Source organism: Hyla sarda, chromosome 1, assembly GCF_029499605.1.
Source record: "Hyla sarda isolate aHylSar1 chromosome 1, aHylSar1.hap1, whole genome shotgun sequence".
NCBI classification, from domain to species: domain Eukaryota; kingdom Metazoa; phylum Chordata; class Amphibia; order Anura; family Hylidae; genus Hyla; species Hyla sarda.
Window position 1 is genome coordinate 577,707,214 of NC_079189.1, and position 17,889 is coordinate 577,725,102.

At 40.6% G+C, this 17,889-nt stretch overlaps 1 protein-coding gene across 2 annotated transcripts in view; it reads left to right on the plus strand.

Annotated features, from left to right (window-relative positions):
• WDR7 (WD repeat domain 7) overlaps positions 1-17,889 on the plus strand; it is a 479,768-nt gene that overhangs the window by 338,831 nt on the left and 123,048 nt on the right. For both annotated transcript variants that reach the window (XM_056544810.1, XM_056544818.1), the window contains 2 exons: positions 10,097-10,214; positions 16,906-17,055. In XM_056544810.1, the coding sequence (XP_056400785.1) occupies positions 10,097-10,214; positions 16,906-17,055 (268 nt within the window). The remainder of the gene's footprint in view (positions 1-10,096; positions 10,215-16,905; positions 17,056-17,889) is intronic.

Here is a 17,889-nt window from a genome sequence, read left to right on the forward strand (position 1 = left end):
ACAAGTACTTTACATATAAGGGTATGATCACAAGTACTGTACATAAAAAGGTATGATCACAAGTACTTTACATATAAGGGTATGATCACAAGTACTGTACATATAAGGGTGTGATCACAGGTACTGTACATATAAGGGTATGATCACTAGTGCTGTACATATAAGGGTGTGATCACAAGTACTGTACATATAAGGGTGTGATCACAAGTACTGTACATATAAGGGTATGATCACAAGTACTGTACATATAAGGGTATGATCACAAGTACTGTACATATAAGGGTATGATCACAAGTACTGTACATAGAAGAGTGTGATCACAAGTACTGTACATATAAGGGTGTGATCACAAGTACTGTACATATAAGGGTATGATCACAAGTACTGTACATTTAAGGGTATGATCACTAGTGCTGTGTATATATAAGGGTATGATCACTAGTACTGTACATTTAAGGGTATGATCACTAGTACTGTACATATAAGGGTATGATCACAAGTACTGTACATAAAAGGGTATGATCACTAGTGCTGTGTACATATAAGGATATGATCACAAGTACTGTACATTTAAGGGTATGATCACTAGTGCTGTATATATAAGGGTATGATCACAAGTACTGTACATATAAGGGTGTGATCACAAGTACTGTACATATAAGGTTGTGATCACAAGTACTGTACATATAAGGGTGTGATCACAAGTACTGTACATATAAGGGTGTGATCACAAGTACTGTACATATAAGGGTGTGATCACAAGTACTGTACATATAAGGGTATGATGACAAGTACTGTACATTTAAGGGTATGATCACTAGTGCTGTGTATTTATAAGGGTATGATCACAAGTACTGTACATATAAGGGTATGATCACAAATACTGTACATATAAGGGTATGATCACTAGTGCTGTGTGTATATATAAGGGTATGATCACAAGTACTGTACATTTAAGGGTATGATCACTAGTGCTGTATATATAAGGGTATGATCACAAGTACTGTACATGTAAGGGTATGATCACAAGTACTGTACATATAAGGGTATGATCACTAGTGCTGTATATATAAGGGTATGATCACAAGTACTGTACATATAAGGGTATGATCACAAGTACTGTACATATAAGGGTATGATCACAAGTGCTGTACATATAAGCGTATGATCACTAGTGCTGTGTATATATAAGGGTATGATCACAAGTACTGTACATATAAGGGTATGATCACAAGTACTGTACATATAAGGGTATGATCACTAGTACTGTACATATAAGGGTATGATCACTAGTGCTGTATATATAAAGGTATGATCACAAGTTCTGTACATATAAGGGTATGATCACAAGTACTGTACATATAAGGGTATGATCACTAGTGCTGTATATATAAGGGTATGATCACAAGTTCTGTACATATAAGGGTATGATCACAAGTACTGTACATATAAGGGTATGATCACAAGTACTGTACATATAAGGGTATGATCACTAGTGCTGTATATATAAGGGTATGATCACAAGTACTGTACATATAAGGGTATGATCACAAGTACTGTACATATAAGGGTATGATCACTAGTGCTGTGTATATATAAGGGTATGATCACAAGTACTGTACATTTAAGGGTATGATCACTAGTGCTGTGTATATATAAGGGTATGATCACAAGTGCTGTACATATAAGGGTATGATCACAAGTACTGTACATATAAGGGTATGATCACAAGTACTGTACATATAAGGGTATGATCACAAGTGCTGTACATATAAGGGTATGATCACTAGTGCTGTGTATATATAAGGGTATGATCACAAGTACTGTACATATAAGGGTATGATCACAAGTACTGTACATATAAGGGTATGATCACTAGTACTGTGTATATATAAGGATATGATCACAAGTACTGTACATATAAGGGTATGATCACAAGTACTGTAAATATAAGGGTATGATCACAAGTGCTGTACTTATAAGGGTATGATCACTAGTGCTGTGTATATAAGGGTATGATCACTAGTACTGTACATATAAGGGTATGAGATATTACAAATGATGCACAGTTGAGATATCCACATGCTGCAGATTTTTTTTTTTTACGAGGACATTGACCTGCGGTGGTAATTTAGGAATTAAAAAGCAAAGGTGCCAGCTCACTCCTGTAAGCGCGCGGATTGGATTTGGACTAATCCAGGTAAGTAGTAGGCAGAGAAAGGAATATCCAGCGCAGACTCTTATGCAAAGGAACTTCTTTATTGGCTAAAATGCATGTTGCTAAGGGATACAGCAAGGATTCATGCGGTGTGACGCGTTTCAGCCCGTCGGGCCTTAGTCATACACTTAAAACAATTTTGTGTGAGTCTGCTTATATATGCTAGGTGGAAGTGACGACACAACAGGTGACGCCTCTGCCGCACCTGCATATGTAATTAGCATCACCATACAGTGTTAAATATATACACTACAAAATGGAGCATAATACATTGGCAATGCCTTAGCTCTACTTGGACACTCAGGATTTATCGTATAAAGAGTTATAAAATAGATAACAAAGACTTTCATTATATAATCGTGAGTAGTCACAAAGAGAGAAAAAAATATAATAAAAACAGACACGTTAATATCCATAAAATTAGATGGGAGAACATGTAACTTTGATATTTTGACTTGGATAATCTCAAACAACAAACTTGAGGTATAACAGGTTATTATTAATGAACATAAATAATCGCTGTAGTATAAAGCAAAAGTATACGATAGAAAATGGAGGAGAGAGTTGTTTTTTCTAGACTTAGAGACCATATAATTGCATATAGAGTGGAAGTACGTCGGTTTGCATAAAATAATTTGTGAAATTAGTATATATGTAAAAAAATATAATTTTGAACGGACTTCCACTAGTAATGCAGTATGGTGTCAAGTCGTCTATTCAAACCTTGCGGCATGCGTGTTTGAAGCGTTAAGATCCAAAAAATCTCTCTATCGAGGACCTTTTGTCTTAGATCACCTCCCCGTAGTGGTTTATTCACTCTTTCTATACCTTGTAACATGAGGCTGGAGGTGTTCCCTTCATGCATATCTACACAGTGTTTCGTTACCATGGAGACATGCCGCCTCTGGAAGTGGGCAACGTCAGACAGGTGTTTGCGTATACGCACCTTGAGTGGATTAATAGTACATCCAACGTATTGTACATTGCAGACGCGGCATGTGAACAGGTAAATAACTCCAACAGTTTTACAGTTTATATATTGTTTAATATTATATGTCTGATTATTGCTGGATGATACAAACGATGTGGAGTTATGCATATATTTACAACATATGCACCTCTGGGACCCACATTTGTAGGATCCAGGGTGATTAAGCCATGTTGGTTTTGTACAAGGGGACTCCAAGTATAAACTCGGTGACAATTTTTGACCGAGAGTGGGGGCCTTTCGTGAAACACAACTAAAGCCATCACCGAGAGCCTCCCTAAAGTCTGGGTCAGTATGGACAATCGGTATATTTTTCTCAATGATTTTTTTGATAGCTGTAAAGTCAGTGCTATACTGTGTTGAGAAAACTAAAGAGGGGGATTTTTTACTGGTCAATTTATGTGAGACCACAAGTTCGTCACGATCACGGTTTCCTGCAATGGTTTTAGCTCTGGATATAGTCCATTCTGGATACTGTCTTTGTCTAAGTCTGTTACCAAGGGCAACGGCCTCGAATTCGAAGTCGCTATCTTGTGAGCAGTTACGGCGTGTGCGGATCATTTCACCTACTGGAAGATTCTCTATAACATGTGCGGGGTGGCAAGACCTGGCATGAAGTATAGAATTAACTGCAGTTTCCTTACGAAATGTTGTAGTGTTAATTTTGCCCGTAGTCAAGTCACCCCGCAATGTAAGATCAAGGAAATTAACTGATTCAATTTTGGATGTCACCGTAAACTGTAAATTCAGGTCATTGGAGTTAAGAAAATCAATGAACCCCTGTATGGCCGCCACATCGGACCCCCAAATGAACAGGAGGTCGTCGATGTAGCGGCCATACCATAAGAGACAGTGACTGTAGGGGTTGATGGGGGCGAAGAGTGTCACCCTCTCCCACCAACACATATATATGTTGGCGAGAGAGGGGGAGAACTTCGCCCCCATCGAAGCTCCAGTGACCTGAATGTAAAACCTCCTGTTGAACATGAAGAAGTTGTGGCTCAGCAAAAATTCCACCACTAGTGAAATGTATTCGCAAAGTGGGGAGGGATAGCGGGAGAAAGTACCAAGAAACCAAGATAACGCCTGTATTGCTAGATTATGGGGGATAATGGAATAAAGGGAGGTCACATCTGCCGTGATCCACCTGCACTCCGGACCCCAAGCTACATTCTTGAGCATGGCAAGAAGATGTTTAGTGTCTTTAATATGACCAGGCATTTTTGGAATAAGAGGTTGAAGCAGGGAATCTACCCAGGCACAGAGCCGTTCATTGAGGGAAGATATGCCTGCTACAATGGGCCTTAGGGGGGGAGGGAAAATACCCTTATGCACCTTGGGTAATGAATGAAAGATCGGTGTAATCGGGTTATCAATAACCAAATATTCAGCTATTTTAGAAGAGATATGTCCTCTTTCTACTCCAAGGTGCACAATTGAGGTAAGTTGGGATTTGAAAAGGGCTGTGGGATCCTGGGACAGTGGCCTGTAAGTGGATACATCATTAAGCATGATCGTGTTCAATTTGTTGTACAGGCCACTATCCAGGATCACCACAGCACCCCCTTTATCGGCCTGTTTGATGACTATGTTGTCCCGCAATTGGAGCTCTGCAAGGGCTTTTCTCTCAGTGAGCGAAAGATTGTAATGGGCTTTAGTACTGCTGGACCTCAGAGCCAACAAATCACGCTCTACAGCCTCCTGAAAATTATCAAGAGCTGGAGAGCGTGAAGAGATGGGGTAGAACCCAGGATTGGGAGTAGCAAACGAGGGGATGTCGTCAGAACCGTCTCCGTCGTTTAATTCATATAAACATGATAAAGTAGTCAAATCACCAAAATGAAATCCCTCCTGTAATCCGAATTCTCGCCCCTGATAGTTAGAAACATTGTCAGAAACATCATTATGCTGTAAATTATTTATATGATTAGTATCAGACAGAGTATTATCATTCATTTTGTCAATGCACAAAAAATGTTTCCGTACAGTTAAATTCCTAACAAACCGATTGACATCCAACATGGTATGAAAAAAGTCAAATTTGTTTGAGGGTGAGAAGGAAAGTCCCCGAGATAACAATGACAGTTCAGCTTCAGAAATCAAAGTTGCGGATAGGTTAAAGATGGGAAGACCAATTACCTCTTTGTGTTGTGTCGAGTTGGTCTCTTTTCTGGAACGGTGTTTCCTTCCCGCACATCGTTTTTTGCATGTTTCTTTTGTTGCTGAGAAGACACATTGTGTGTCACGGGCAAAGGAGAAGATACGGCATTTGGAGTCTCATTCTGTGGATTGTCATCAAAGTCCCCTGATTCCAATTCCGTAGCTTCTATAGATGAAAAGCTTACTTTGCGATTTCTTTTGTATTTATCTTGAGATCTTGGATTGCCTTTGCCTTTTACATGTTTGTTCTTTTTGAGGATGGATCTCGGTGTTTGGAGAAGGTTGTCACTGTTGGGCCATAGAAAGACTGAGTCGGTTTTGTAGTCCTCCAAGTCCCGCATAAATTTTCGCTGTTTGACCTCAGTGATGGTTGTTTCAAGCTTAGAGATATTTTCCATGATTTTTTCATCCAAAACTTTATAGTTAGGAGTATTTTCATGACCTTGTAATGATGCACGTAGCAAAGAGATTTTATTATTTATCTCCACAAGTGCTTTTTCCTCGTATTGGATGATCAGATTTACAAATCTTAATGAAGAGTCAGCTAAGAGAAAATCCCAGTCAGCTTTAAACTCAGGTGAAAAGACCGTGGTGGGAAATTTTCTAAGGCGTAGTCCTCGAGGGATCATATTTTGAGCCACATATTTCTTAAGTGTCGCCATGTCCCACCAGATCTTAGTCTCTTTCATAAGAGAAGTTTCCAAGTCTCCCATCAAAATTTTAAGATCTAATGAATCCTTGGTTTCAGTATCCGTAGCATTAAACATATGAGAGATTCGTTCCTCGCGAGTCAAGCTCCTATTCATATTAGGCATGTTCTCATTCCCCGTCGTCATCATGTAACAGGTGAGATAAGTGATTACTCACGCCAGAGGAGCCAGGAGGAGCAAGGAAAGTCCAAACGGTTTGAAGCAAAAAGCAAAGGTGCCAGCTCACTCCTGTAAGCGCGCGGATTGGATTTGGACTAATCCAGGTAAGTAGTAGGCAGAGAAAGGAATATCCAGCGCAGACTCTTATGCAAAGGAACTTCTTTATTGGCTAAAATGCATGTTGCTAAGGGATACAGCAAGGATTCATGCGGTGTGACGCGTTTCAGCCCGTCGGGCCTTAGTCATACACTTAAAACAATTTTGTGTGAGTCTGCTTATATATGCTAGGTGGAAGTGACGACACAACAGGTGACGCCTCTGCCGCACCTGCATATGTAATTAGCATCACCATACAGTGTTAAATATATACACTACAAAATGGAGCATAATACATTGGCAATGCCTTAGCTCTACTTGGACACTCAGGATTTATCGTATAAAGAGTTATAAAATAGATAACAAAGACTTTCATTATATAATCGTGAGTAGTCACAAAGAGAGAAAAAAAATATAATAAAAACAGACACGTTAATATCCATAAAATTAGATGGGAGAACATGTAACTTTGATATTTTGACTTGGATAATCTCAAACAACAAACTTGAGGTATAACAGGTTATTATTAATGAACATAAATAATCGCTGTAGTATAAAGCAAAAGTATACGATAGAAAATGGAGGAGAGAGTTGTTTTTTCTAGACTTAGAGACCATATAATTGCATATAGAGTGGAAGTACGTCGGTTTGCATAAAATAATTTGTGAAATTAGTATATATGTAAAAAAATATAATTTTGAACGGACTTCCACTAGTAATGCAGTATGGTGTCAAGTCGTCTATTCAAACCTTGCGGCATGCGTGTTTGAAGCGTTAAGATCCAAAAAATCTCTCTATCGAGGACCTTTTGTCTTAGATCACCTCCCCGTAGTGGTTTATTCACTCTTTCTATACCTTGTAACATGAGGCTGGAGGTGTTCCCTTCATGCATATCTACACAGTGTTTCGTTACCATGGAGACATGCCGCCTCTGGAAGTGGGCAACGTCAGACAGGTGTTTGCGTATACGCACCTTGAGTGGATTAATAGTACATCCAACGTATTGTACATTGCAGACGCGGCATGTGAACAGGTAAATAACTCCAACAGTTTTACAGTTTATATATTGTTTAATATTATATGTCTGATTATTGCTGGATGATACAAACGATGTGGAGTTATGCATATATTTACAACATATGCACCTCTGGGACCCACATTTGTAGGATCCAGGGTGATTAAGCCATGTTGGTTTTGTACAAGGGGACTCCAAGTATAAACTCGGTGACAATTTTTGACCGAGAGTGGGGGCCTTTCGTGAAACACAACTAAAGCCATCACCGAGAGCCTCCCTAAAGTCTGGGTCAGTATGGACAATCGGTATATTTTTCTCAATGATTTTTTTGATAGCTGTAAAGTCAGTGCTATACTGTGTTGAGAAAACTAAAGAGGGGGATTTTTTACTGGTCAATTTATGTGAGACCACAAGTTCGTCACGATCACGGTTTCCTGCAATGGTTTTAGCTCTGGATATAGTCCATTCTGGATACTGTCTTTGTCTAAGTCTGTTACCAAGGGCAACGGCCTCGAATTCGAAGTCGCTATCTTGTGAGCAGTTACGGCGTGTGCGGATCATTTCACCTACTGGAAGATTCTCTATGACATGTGCGGGGTGGCAAGACCTGGCATGAAGTATAGAATTAACTGCAGTTTCCTTACGAAATGTTGTAGTGTTAATTTTGCCCGTAGTCAAGTCACCCCGCAATGTAAGATCAAGGAAATTAACTGATTCAATTTTGGATGTCACCGTAAACTGTAAATTCAGGTCATTGGAGTTAAGAAAATCAATGAACCCCTGTATGGCCGCCACATCGGACCCCCAAATGAACAGGAGGTCGTCGATGTAGCGGCCATACCATAAGAGACAGTGACTGTAGGGGTTGGTGGGGGCGAAGAGTGTCACCCTCTCCCACCAACACATATATATGTTGGCGAGAGAGGGGGAGAACTTCGCCCCCATCGAAGCTCCAGTGACCTGAATGTAAAACCTCCTGTTGAACATGAAGAAGTTGTGGCTCAGCAAAAATTCCACCACTAGTGAAAGTGAATATCAAAGTTACATGTTCTCCCATCTAATTTTATGGATATTAACGTGTCTGTTTTTATTATATTTTTTTCTCTCTTTGTGACTACTCACGATTATATAATGAAAGTCTTTGTTATCTATTTTATAACTCTTTATACGATAAATCCTGAGTGTCCAAGTAGAGCTAAGGCATTGCCAATGTATTATGCTCCATTTTGTAGTGTATATATTTAACACTGTATGGTGATGCTAATTACATATGCAGGTGCGGCAGAGGCGTCACCTGTTGTGTCGTCACTTCCACCTAGCATATATAAGCAGACTCACACAAAATTGTTTTAAGTGTATGACTAAGGCCCGACGGGCTGAAACGCGTCACACCGCATGAATCCTTGCTGTATCCCTTAGCAACATGCATTTTAGCCAATAAAGAAGTTCCTTTGCATAAGAGTCTGCGCTGGATATTCCTTTCTCTGCCTACTAATTTAGGAATTGTCACAAAAGATATCACCCATTTCTGAGTAACAATGAAATCTGCAGTAAATCTGCAGCAAAATCTGTATACACACCAGGGCTTTTCCGGGAGTTTTGTTTCATGAAGGTCCTGAATATGAGTGCTCAGGATAGGCTTTCAGTATTTGATTAGTGGGTGTCTGATACCTGGCACCCTGCCGATCAGGTGTCTGCCAGAGTGTGGTGCCCAAATATTTGCAGAGAATGGAGCCACAAGCAAACAGCACAACACATTGGGGGAGATTTATCAAAACCTGTCTAGAGGAAAAGTTACTGAGTTGCCCATAGCAACCAATCAGATTGCTTCTTTCATTTTTAAAGAGGCCTGTGAAAAATGAAAGAAGCAATCTGATTGGTTGCTATGGGCAACTTTTCCTATGGACAGATTTTGATAAATCTCCTCCATTGTGTAGTGGCCAAACTGTGTTACTGCAGCTCAGAATCCATTGAAATGAATGAGAACTGAGCTGCAATAACACAACTTGGCCACTACACAGGGTACAGCGCTCTTTGCTTCCAGCTCTTCACAATGTATTTTGGCACGGTGAGTTTGGCAGGGTGTCAGGGGTTAGTCCTCCACCAATCAGTATTAAAGTCAAGGGAAATCTCTTTAATTGTTTCTCTATGGGTGGAAAAAAGTTGTGCCACAAAAAAGGTGAATTCCATTTTGGCGAATTTTTGCAAACAGCGCACGCCTTCTTCGACTGTTGTTTTTTTTCTAAAGATGTAAAAAAAAGAAAACATTGAGGGTGTGTGACCATGTTGCACCTTTTGCCTTCAATGACTAGGAAGTGACTTTCACCCATTGTAGAATCTGCCGCTGTTGGTTAAATCATTGCTAAGAAAACAGGGAGGACAGTAAGTGTTTTTTCTTAGTCTCCTCCATCTGCTATATAAGAACTTGCATTGCCGGGGTTCTTTGTGGTGCGTATTCACCGATACGAGCGCCTGATTTGTTAACAAGGCTCCTTTAACACTTCGGACACATTCACATAGTGTTTTCAATCTTCACGCTTAATTATTTGATTTAGCGTTTGATGCGGGGACACCCTGACTTGTAATGGCCGTGCATTGTTGGGAGTCCATTATATTCTAACTGTTTGAGTGATCCCATTGACCCGGGACTGACATTATAAGCTGTGTCTAATCTTTTCACTCTATATATTTCTAATGCATACTTTTTTTTTGTTCTTCTCTCCCTCCTTTTCTGCCTGATCCCTGTTTAGCATCACAATCGGGTTACCCCTGAGCCCTGCAGCTGACTCCGCCCGCTCTGCACGACACGCACTGTCGCTCATTGCCACGGCCAGACCACCCGCCTTCATAACAACGATTGCTAAGGAGGTAAAAACCCTCTCCCCATCTTCTCTTTTCTGCATGGTTAAATCTGCCTCTCATTCTCTAGTCTTCCATTAAAGTTTCCTCAAGTCTTTGTAAACTTGTATGATGTGTACAACATAATAGCCACACTATGTGAGACAAAGAGAGCATCATTTTTATTATTGTAATTAATGCTACATTTTTTGGTTAATTTTAAGTTCTAAAGTTATCTTCTTATATGGTTGGCACTAGTGATTGCATTTGTATGTTTTTTTGGTAAAGTGTGTAATTCTGGGAAATATTATGAAAGCTCTCTAGTTTACACATTTTACACCCACCTAATATTACTGCATAACTAGGTAGATCTTATTCTGGATTCTCAAAAAGTTGGGTGATTATAGCAGCCATCAGCCATTTAGCCTTAAATATCTCATGAATACCGAAATACTTCCAGCTCCATAATTTGTACAATTCTCAAACTTGTAAGAACAGATCAATGGTAAACTGATGGGTTTCTAACAGTTAACTGTCCTTAATCATGTGAAAAAAACACATGACTGTAATTCTGGGAAATATTAGGAAATCTCTTTAGTCAACACAATTTACACCCCCCCCCAAATATTACTGCATAACTGGGCAAATTTATCAGGATTCTCAAAAAGCTGGGTGACTATAGAAGCAATCTTTCCCAGAATGCATATAAGGAAATGAGCCTCAAATATCTCATGAATACATAAAGATTTCCAGCTCCAAGGTTAATAATATCCTCAAACTTTAATAAACATCTTGTAAGAACAAATCAATGGTAGTGCTAACAAGTTTCGGGCAGTTATCTGTCCTTAATCATGTCTAAAAACACACGACTGTAATTCTGGAAAATATTAAGAAATCTCTCTCATCTTTACACCCTCTTCTCCCCCAATATTACTGCATAACAGACAGACATTTATCTGGATTCTCAAAAAGCTGGGTGACTATAGAAGCCGTCTTTCCCAGAATACACATAAGGAAATCAGCTTTCAATATCTCATCAATACTAAAAAGACTTTCAGCTCTGAAATTCATAGAATTCTCAAACTTGTAAGAACAGATCACTAGTAGAGCTGACAGGTTTTGGACAGCAAACTGTCCTTAATCATGTCTAAAAAATTGTGGGAAATATTACCAAACCTTTCTAGCTTACACCCTTTACACCTAGTCAAATTTGTTATCAGGATTCTCAAAAAGCTGGGTCACTATTGCAGCCATCTTTCCCAGAATGCACATAAGGAAATAAACCTCAAATATCTCATAAATACAAAAGACTGCCAGCTCTGAATTCGTACAATTCTCAAACTTGTAAGAGCAGATCACAAGTTTCAGGCAGTTAACTGTCCTTAATCATGTCTAAAAAAAACATGACGGCAATTCTAGCAAAAGTCACTAGTTTACACACATTACATCCACCCTACCCCTTCTCCCAATCTTACTGCATAACCATGCATAATTGTTATCTGGTTTCTCAAAAAGCTGGGTGACTATAAAAGCCATCTTTCCCAGAATGCACATAAGGAAATGAGCCTTAAATATTTCATGAATACAGTAAGACTTCCAGCTCCAAGATTGGATAAAATTCTGAAACTTTATTGAACATCTTGTAAGAACAGATTACTGGTAGAGCTGACGGGTTTTGGACAGGTAACTGTCCTTACTCATGGTTTAAAACCACAATAGCCATTTCAAATCGTAACATACACACATATTACAAACTATGTATAAAATTAGTGTGCAGACAAATTGCTATTGTGTTTTACAATACAATTGGGCCCCAAATGCTAAATAACAAAGTAGCAGTTACTTACCTTTTCGATCTGTACCGATCCCCCAATCAGGCTCTAGCTGGCACCCTGATCTTACTTTTCTAAGTGTCATATTTTTAAAATAATCCACCTACAACATGTGAAATAAATAGGACAAACATAACCAAGGTGCCTCCAGCTGTTGCAAAACTCCAACTCCCAGCATTCCCGGACAGCCTCCGGCTGTAAAGTGTGTAAACTAGAGAGTTTTGCTAACATTTCCCAGAATTGCCGTCATGTTTTTTTAGACCTGATTAAGGACAGTTAACTGCCTGAAACGTGTTATCTGTTCTTACAAGATTGAGAATTGTACGAATTCAGAGCTGGCAGTCTTTTTGTATTTAAGATATTTGAGGCTCATTTCCTTATGTGCATTCTGGGAAAGATGGCTGCAATAGTGACCCAGCTTTTTGAGAATCCTGATAACAAATCTGCCTAGGTATGCAGTAATATTGGTGAGTGTGGGGGGGGGGGGGGGGGGGTGTAAATGGTGTAAGCTAGAAAGCTTTGGCAATATTTCCCGCAATTATAGGCTTGTGTTTTTCAGACATGGAAAAGGACAGTTTGCTGTCCATAACCCGTCAGCTCTACTAGTGATCTGTTCTTACAAGTTTGAGAATTGTACGAATTCTAAGGCTGAAAGTCTAATGAGATATTGAAAGCTGATTTCCTTATGTGCATTATGGGAAAGATGGCTTCTATAGTCACCCAGCTTTTTGAGAATCCAGATAACAAATCTGTCTGTTATGCAGTAATATTGGGGGAGAAGGGGGTGTAAAGATTAGAGAAATTTCTTAATATTCCCAGAATTACAGTCATGTGTTTTTGAGACATGATTAAGGACAGTTAACTGCCCGAAACTTGTTAGCGCTACCATTGATTTGTTCTTACAAGATGTTTATTAAAGTTTGAGAATTGTATTAAAATTTGAGTTGGAAATCTTTCTGTATTCATGAGATATTTGAGGCTCATTTCCTTATATGCATTCTGGGAAAGATGGCTTCTGTAGTCACCCAGCTTTTTGAGAATCCTGATAAGTTTGCCTAGCTATGCAGTAATATTTGGGAGGAGGGGGTGTAAAGTGTGTTGACTGGAGATTTCCTAATATTTCCCAGAATTACAGTCATGTGTTTTTTTTTCACATGATTAAGGACAGTTAACTGTCAGAAACCTGTCAGTTTACCAGTGATCTGTTCTTACAAGTTTGAGAATTGTACAAATTATGGAGCTGGAAGTATTTCTGTATTCATGAGATATTTAAGGCTCATTTCCTTATGTGCATTCTGAAAAAGATGGCTGCTATAGTCACCCAACTTTTTGAGAATCCAGAAAAAAATCTACCTAGTTATGAAGTAATATTAGGTGGGTGCAAAATGTGTAAACTAGAGAGCTTTGATAATATTTCCCAGAATATCACACTTTACTAAAAAACATAGAAATGCAATCACTAGTGCCAGCCATATAGGAAGATGACGTAAGAACTTAAAATTCACCAAAAATGTAACTTAAAAAAAAAGCATAATTTTTTTTTTTTATTAATGCGGCTGTTATGTTGTACATATCATACATGTTTACAAAGACTTAGGACATTTGGAGTTGGAGTTTTGCAACAATTAGAGGCACCCTGGTTGGAAAACATTGCTCTTAAATTGGCACTCTCATTAAAACTAATGTTTGGTATTGCACTCCTTATGGTAAGTTAAAACATCTTTCTACTGCACTTTGTTTAAAAAAAAAAGACGTTTTCTATGTTTTATTTGTGTTTAAAAAAGCTGCCACTAGGTGTCTCCCTACTTGTCCAGAACACATGTCCCCTCATCTTTTGCACAGACTTTGGACTCCTGCTGGCCTGGCAGAAGTCCAAAATCAAGAAATGCTAAGGGACGGGGGTGCGGGGGTGCAGCCTTAGCCAATCATAGCTCATCTCACTCACTGAACTGCTCTGGGCTGTGTGTAGCAGAGTGAGGGAGGAAGAATCTCCCCTGTATGGCTTCAGATGATGTCACGCCTGCTGGGGAACACCCCTTCCCAGTCTGTGAATCGAACTGAAACTGAGCAGAAAATACAGAGCAATATCAAGGTAGAAAACTAAAAAATAATAATAATAAAGGCAGGGGGAAGTTTATCATGATTGTGGCTGGGAGGATTATAAAATTTAACAAGATCATGAGAGGTACACTTTAAGGAACGAGTGTTCCAATGTGGTGGCGACATTTCTGGCCGCCGTCCGCTCTGCACATCTCAGGCAGGCTATTAGAGACAGCAGCCGCAATTATTGAAGGTTTTCTCATCCTCCTGAGAGTGTTCAGGAGCTTCAGCCTAGTTTACTACTCTTTATGACAAAATTGAAATAAAAGCCGGTTGATCACCCTATCATTCAGAGGGACAGCCGATACGTCAATAACACTCTAAAGTGCATAAAAAAATTACAAGTTAAAATAACAGTGATGTATGAAGCTCAGCATAGATGTATTACAGAGAGCCAATGAAATTGGGGAACATTCACCACTAGTGTGTGTGAGTGTGATATGTAAGTCAAGTGGTTTGGAATGCCTAATAATTCAGCATTACAGCAGTCCTAATACTGCAGAGTTATTTACATACTTTTCTCTCTTTTTTTCTCTCTTATTCCCAAAATCTTCCTCCCCTACTTTTATCTTTCTTCGCCTCTCTCTTTCCTTGTTTCCTTTTTACTGTCTCTCTCTCTATCTCTCTCATTTCCTCCTCTACTGCTTTGCTTTCTTTCTCACTTTCACCCCTCTCTTCTCTCTTTTTTTTCTCTGCCTCCTTCTTATCCACTTCTCTCTCTCCTACTCCTCTCCTTTGCTCTCTCTCCTCTCTTTCTCAACCCTCCCCTTCTCTCTCTTCTTTCCTACTTCTCCTCTTCTTTATTCTCCTCTTATCTCTCTCCTCCTTTCCATTTCTTTCTCCTCCTTTTCTTTCCTTCCTTCACCCCTTCTCTCTCTACTCCTTTCCATTTCTTTCTCCTCCTCTTCTTTCCTTCACCCCTTCTCTCTTTCCTCCTCCTCTTTCTCTCCTCATCCCCTTCTTTCTCTTCTTCCTCTCCTTCTCTTTCCTTCTTCCTGTCTCTCTCTTCTTCTTCCTCCTCCTCCCCTTCTCTCTCCCTCCCCTTTTCTCTATCTCTCTTCTCCTTCTCTGTCCCTCCTCCCCTTCTCTCCCCCTCCTCCCCTTCTCTCTCCTCCTGCCATTTCTCTTCCTCTTTTCTCTTCCTCCACCTTTTCTTTTTCCCCTATCTTTCTTCTCTCTCCTTCTCCCTCTCTCTCTTCTTCTTTCCCTTCTCTCTTCTATTCCTCTGTTCTCTCCCTCCTCCTCTCTTCCACCCATTCTCTCTCTCTCCCTCTTTTTTTCTCTTTCTCCCTCCCCTTCTCTCCCTCTTCTCTCATTCTCTCTCTTTCTCTCTCTCTCTCCCCCATACCTTTTCTCTCCTCCTACTCCTTTTTCTCTCCTCCCCTTCTGTCTCTCCTCCTCCTCTTCTTCATCTCTATCTCTCTCCCCTTCTATTATCTCCTACTCCTCCCCTTCTCTCTCTCCCTCTCCTTTCCCCCTTCTCTCTCTCGCTCCTCCTTCCTTTCTCTTTCTACCCTTCTTCTTTATTTCCTCCCCCTGTTTTCTCTCCTCCTACAATTTTCTCTTTCTCCATCCCTTTTCTTTCCTCCTACCCATCTTCTCTCTCCTCCTCCCTACCTCTCTCTCCCTTCTCTATTCTCTCTCTATTTCTCCTTCTCTCCCCCTCCCTTCTTTCTCTCCCTCCCCTTCTCTCTCTCCCTCCTTTTCTTTCTCTCTCTTCCCTTTTTCTCCCTCCTCCTCTCCTCCTCTCCTCCTCTTCTCCTCTCTCTCTCTTTCTTCACTCCTTTTCTCTTCTACTACCTTTTTTTATATTCTCCTCCCTGTCTCTCTCTTCCTCCCTTACCCTCTTATGTTCCCCTCCTCTCTCCTGTTCTCCCTTCTCTCTCCAGTCTCTCCCCCCCTTCTTTCTCCTCCCCCCTTCTCTCTGCTCTCCCCCCCTTTCTCCCCCAATCAATGGATGAAAATTAAAGAACCCCAATAGCTTTTATGTAAAAACCCTGATCCCAGCTAAAAACTGGAAGCTGTCAGTGCCCATCACACATGGCTGACCCGGCCCTTGTGTCTATCCTATTCTCTGAATAACCTGACTATGTAATGGGTTGTTTACAGTTTACATCCTAGTGATCTGCCATATACATGGTACATAGTAGACTCTGCTAACGTTGCATATCCCGCTTCCTCTCTAATGCCTTCCGGTGCAGTTAATAGTTGTTGAATGTAAGCCGGCACTTCTCCCAAGACGTTTTCTGTTTGTTTCATGTATTCTTATCATTAACTCTTTACAAACTATGTTTATGGCTGAACATAAATCATACTCTCTCAAACTAATGAGGCTGTCCGCTAGAAACATCAACATCTTATAATGAATCTTTCCCTCCCCTAAGCTTATTCTCTGCGGGAAGATCTCCTGTAATGATCCGTATACATCCATTACTTTGTAAAATAGGAGGCTGGATTTACTTCTCAACTTAAGCTAAATATGGGGCCTACCTCTATTGGGTACGCATGCCCAAAATTATAACTACAGTCCTTTACTTTCTCTCTGCTATTGTCAGCTGCAGTAACAGATAGCTAGATAGATAGATAGATTTGAAAATGCATATAAGGTGTTTTGTGGCAAGCGCTATTTTTATATGGTCGAATAACAATGTAGTTGTTATTAGATCTTAGGGATGGGAGCTCCCAGGTTTAAATTATGGAAACCTAAATATCACCAGGGTTGTCTTGTGAGGGGTATGGTTGCTGTTCTAAAAATTGATTTTAAGATGTTATTGCTTTTGTCTTTCTAGGTGCACAGACACACCGCCATGGCTGCCAATACTCAGTCTCAGCAGAATATTCACACTACTGCTTTGGCCCGTGCAAAAGGAGAAATACTGAGGGTTGTTGAAATACTCATTGAGAAGATGCCATCTGATGTGGTTGATCTCTTGGTGGAGGTACAGTTAATATGCCAGGCTCTGCTGTGTGACATAACTACCGTATATACTCGAGTATAAGCCGAGTTTTTCAGCACGATTTTTCATGCTCGAGTGAACTCCGCCTGTCAATCCCTTCATCAGTGGTCTTCAACCTGCGGACCTCCAGATGTTGCAAAACTACAACTCCCATCGGCTGTCCGGGCATGCTGGGTGTTGTAGTTCTGAAACCTCTGGAGGTCCGCAGGTTGAAGACCACTGCGGCCTTCGTCATCACCCAGCCGCCCCCCCCCTTTTGTTTTGTACTCACCTCCCCTCGGCGGGACGTTAGGGTGAGCTTGTCCGGGCCATCTACGCTGCGGGGACCGTCCGGTGGGGATGTTTAGTCGTTGGCCCGAACCAGCTCACCCTAACGTCCCGCCGAGGGGAGGTGAGTACAAAACAAAAGTGAGGGGGCTGGATGATGACGAAGGCCGCAGTGTTCTTCAACCTGGCTGTCCGGGCATGCTGGTAGTTTTGAAACCTCTGGAGGTCCGCAGGTTGAAGACCACTGATGAAGGGATTGGCAGGAGGTGATGATGAAGGGGGGGGGATGATGACGAAGGCCGCAGTGGTCTTCAACCTGTGGACCTCCAGAGGTTTCAAAACTACAACTCCCAGCATGCCTGGACAGCCGATGGCTGGGGATTGACAGGCGGTGATGATGAAGGGGGTCTGGATGATTACATGGGGGGATTTCTCACCCTAGGCTTTTAGTCGAGTCAATAACTTTTCCTTGGTTTTTGGGGTAAAATTAGGGGCCTCGGCTTATATTCGGGTCAGCTTATACTCCAGTATATACGGTAATGTACCTTG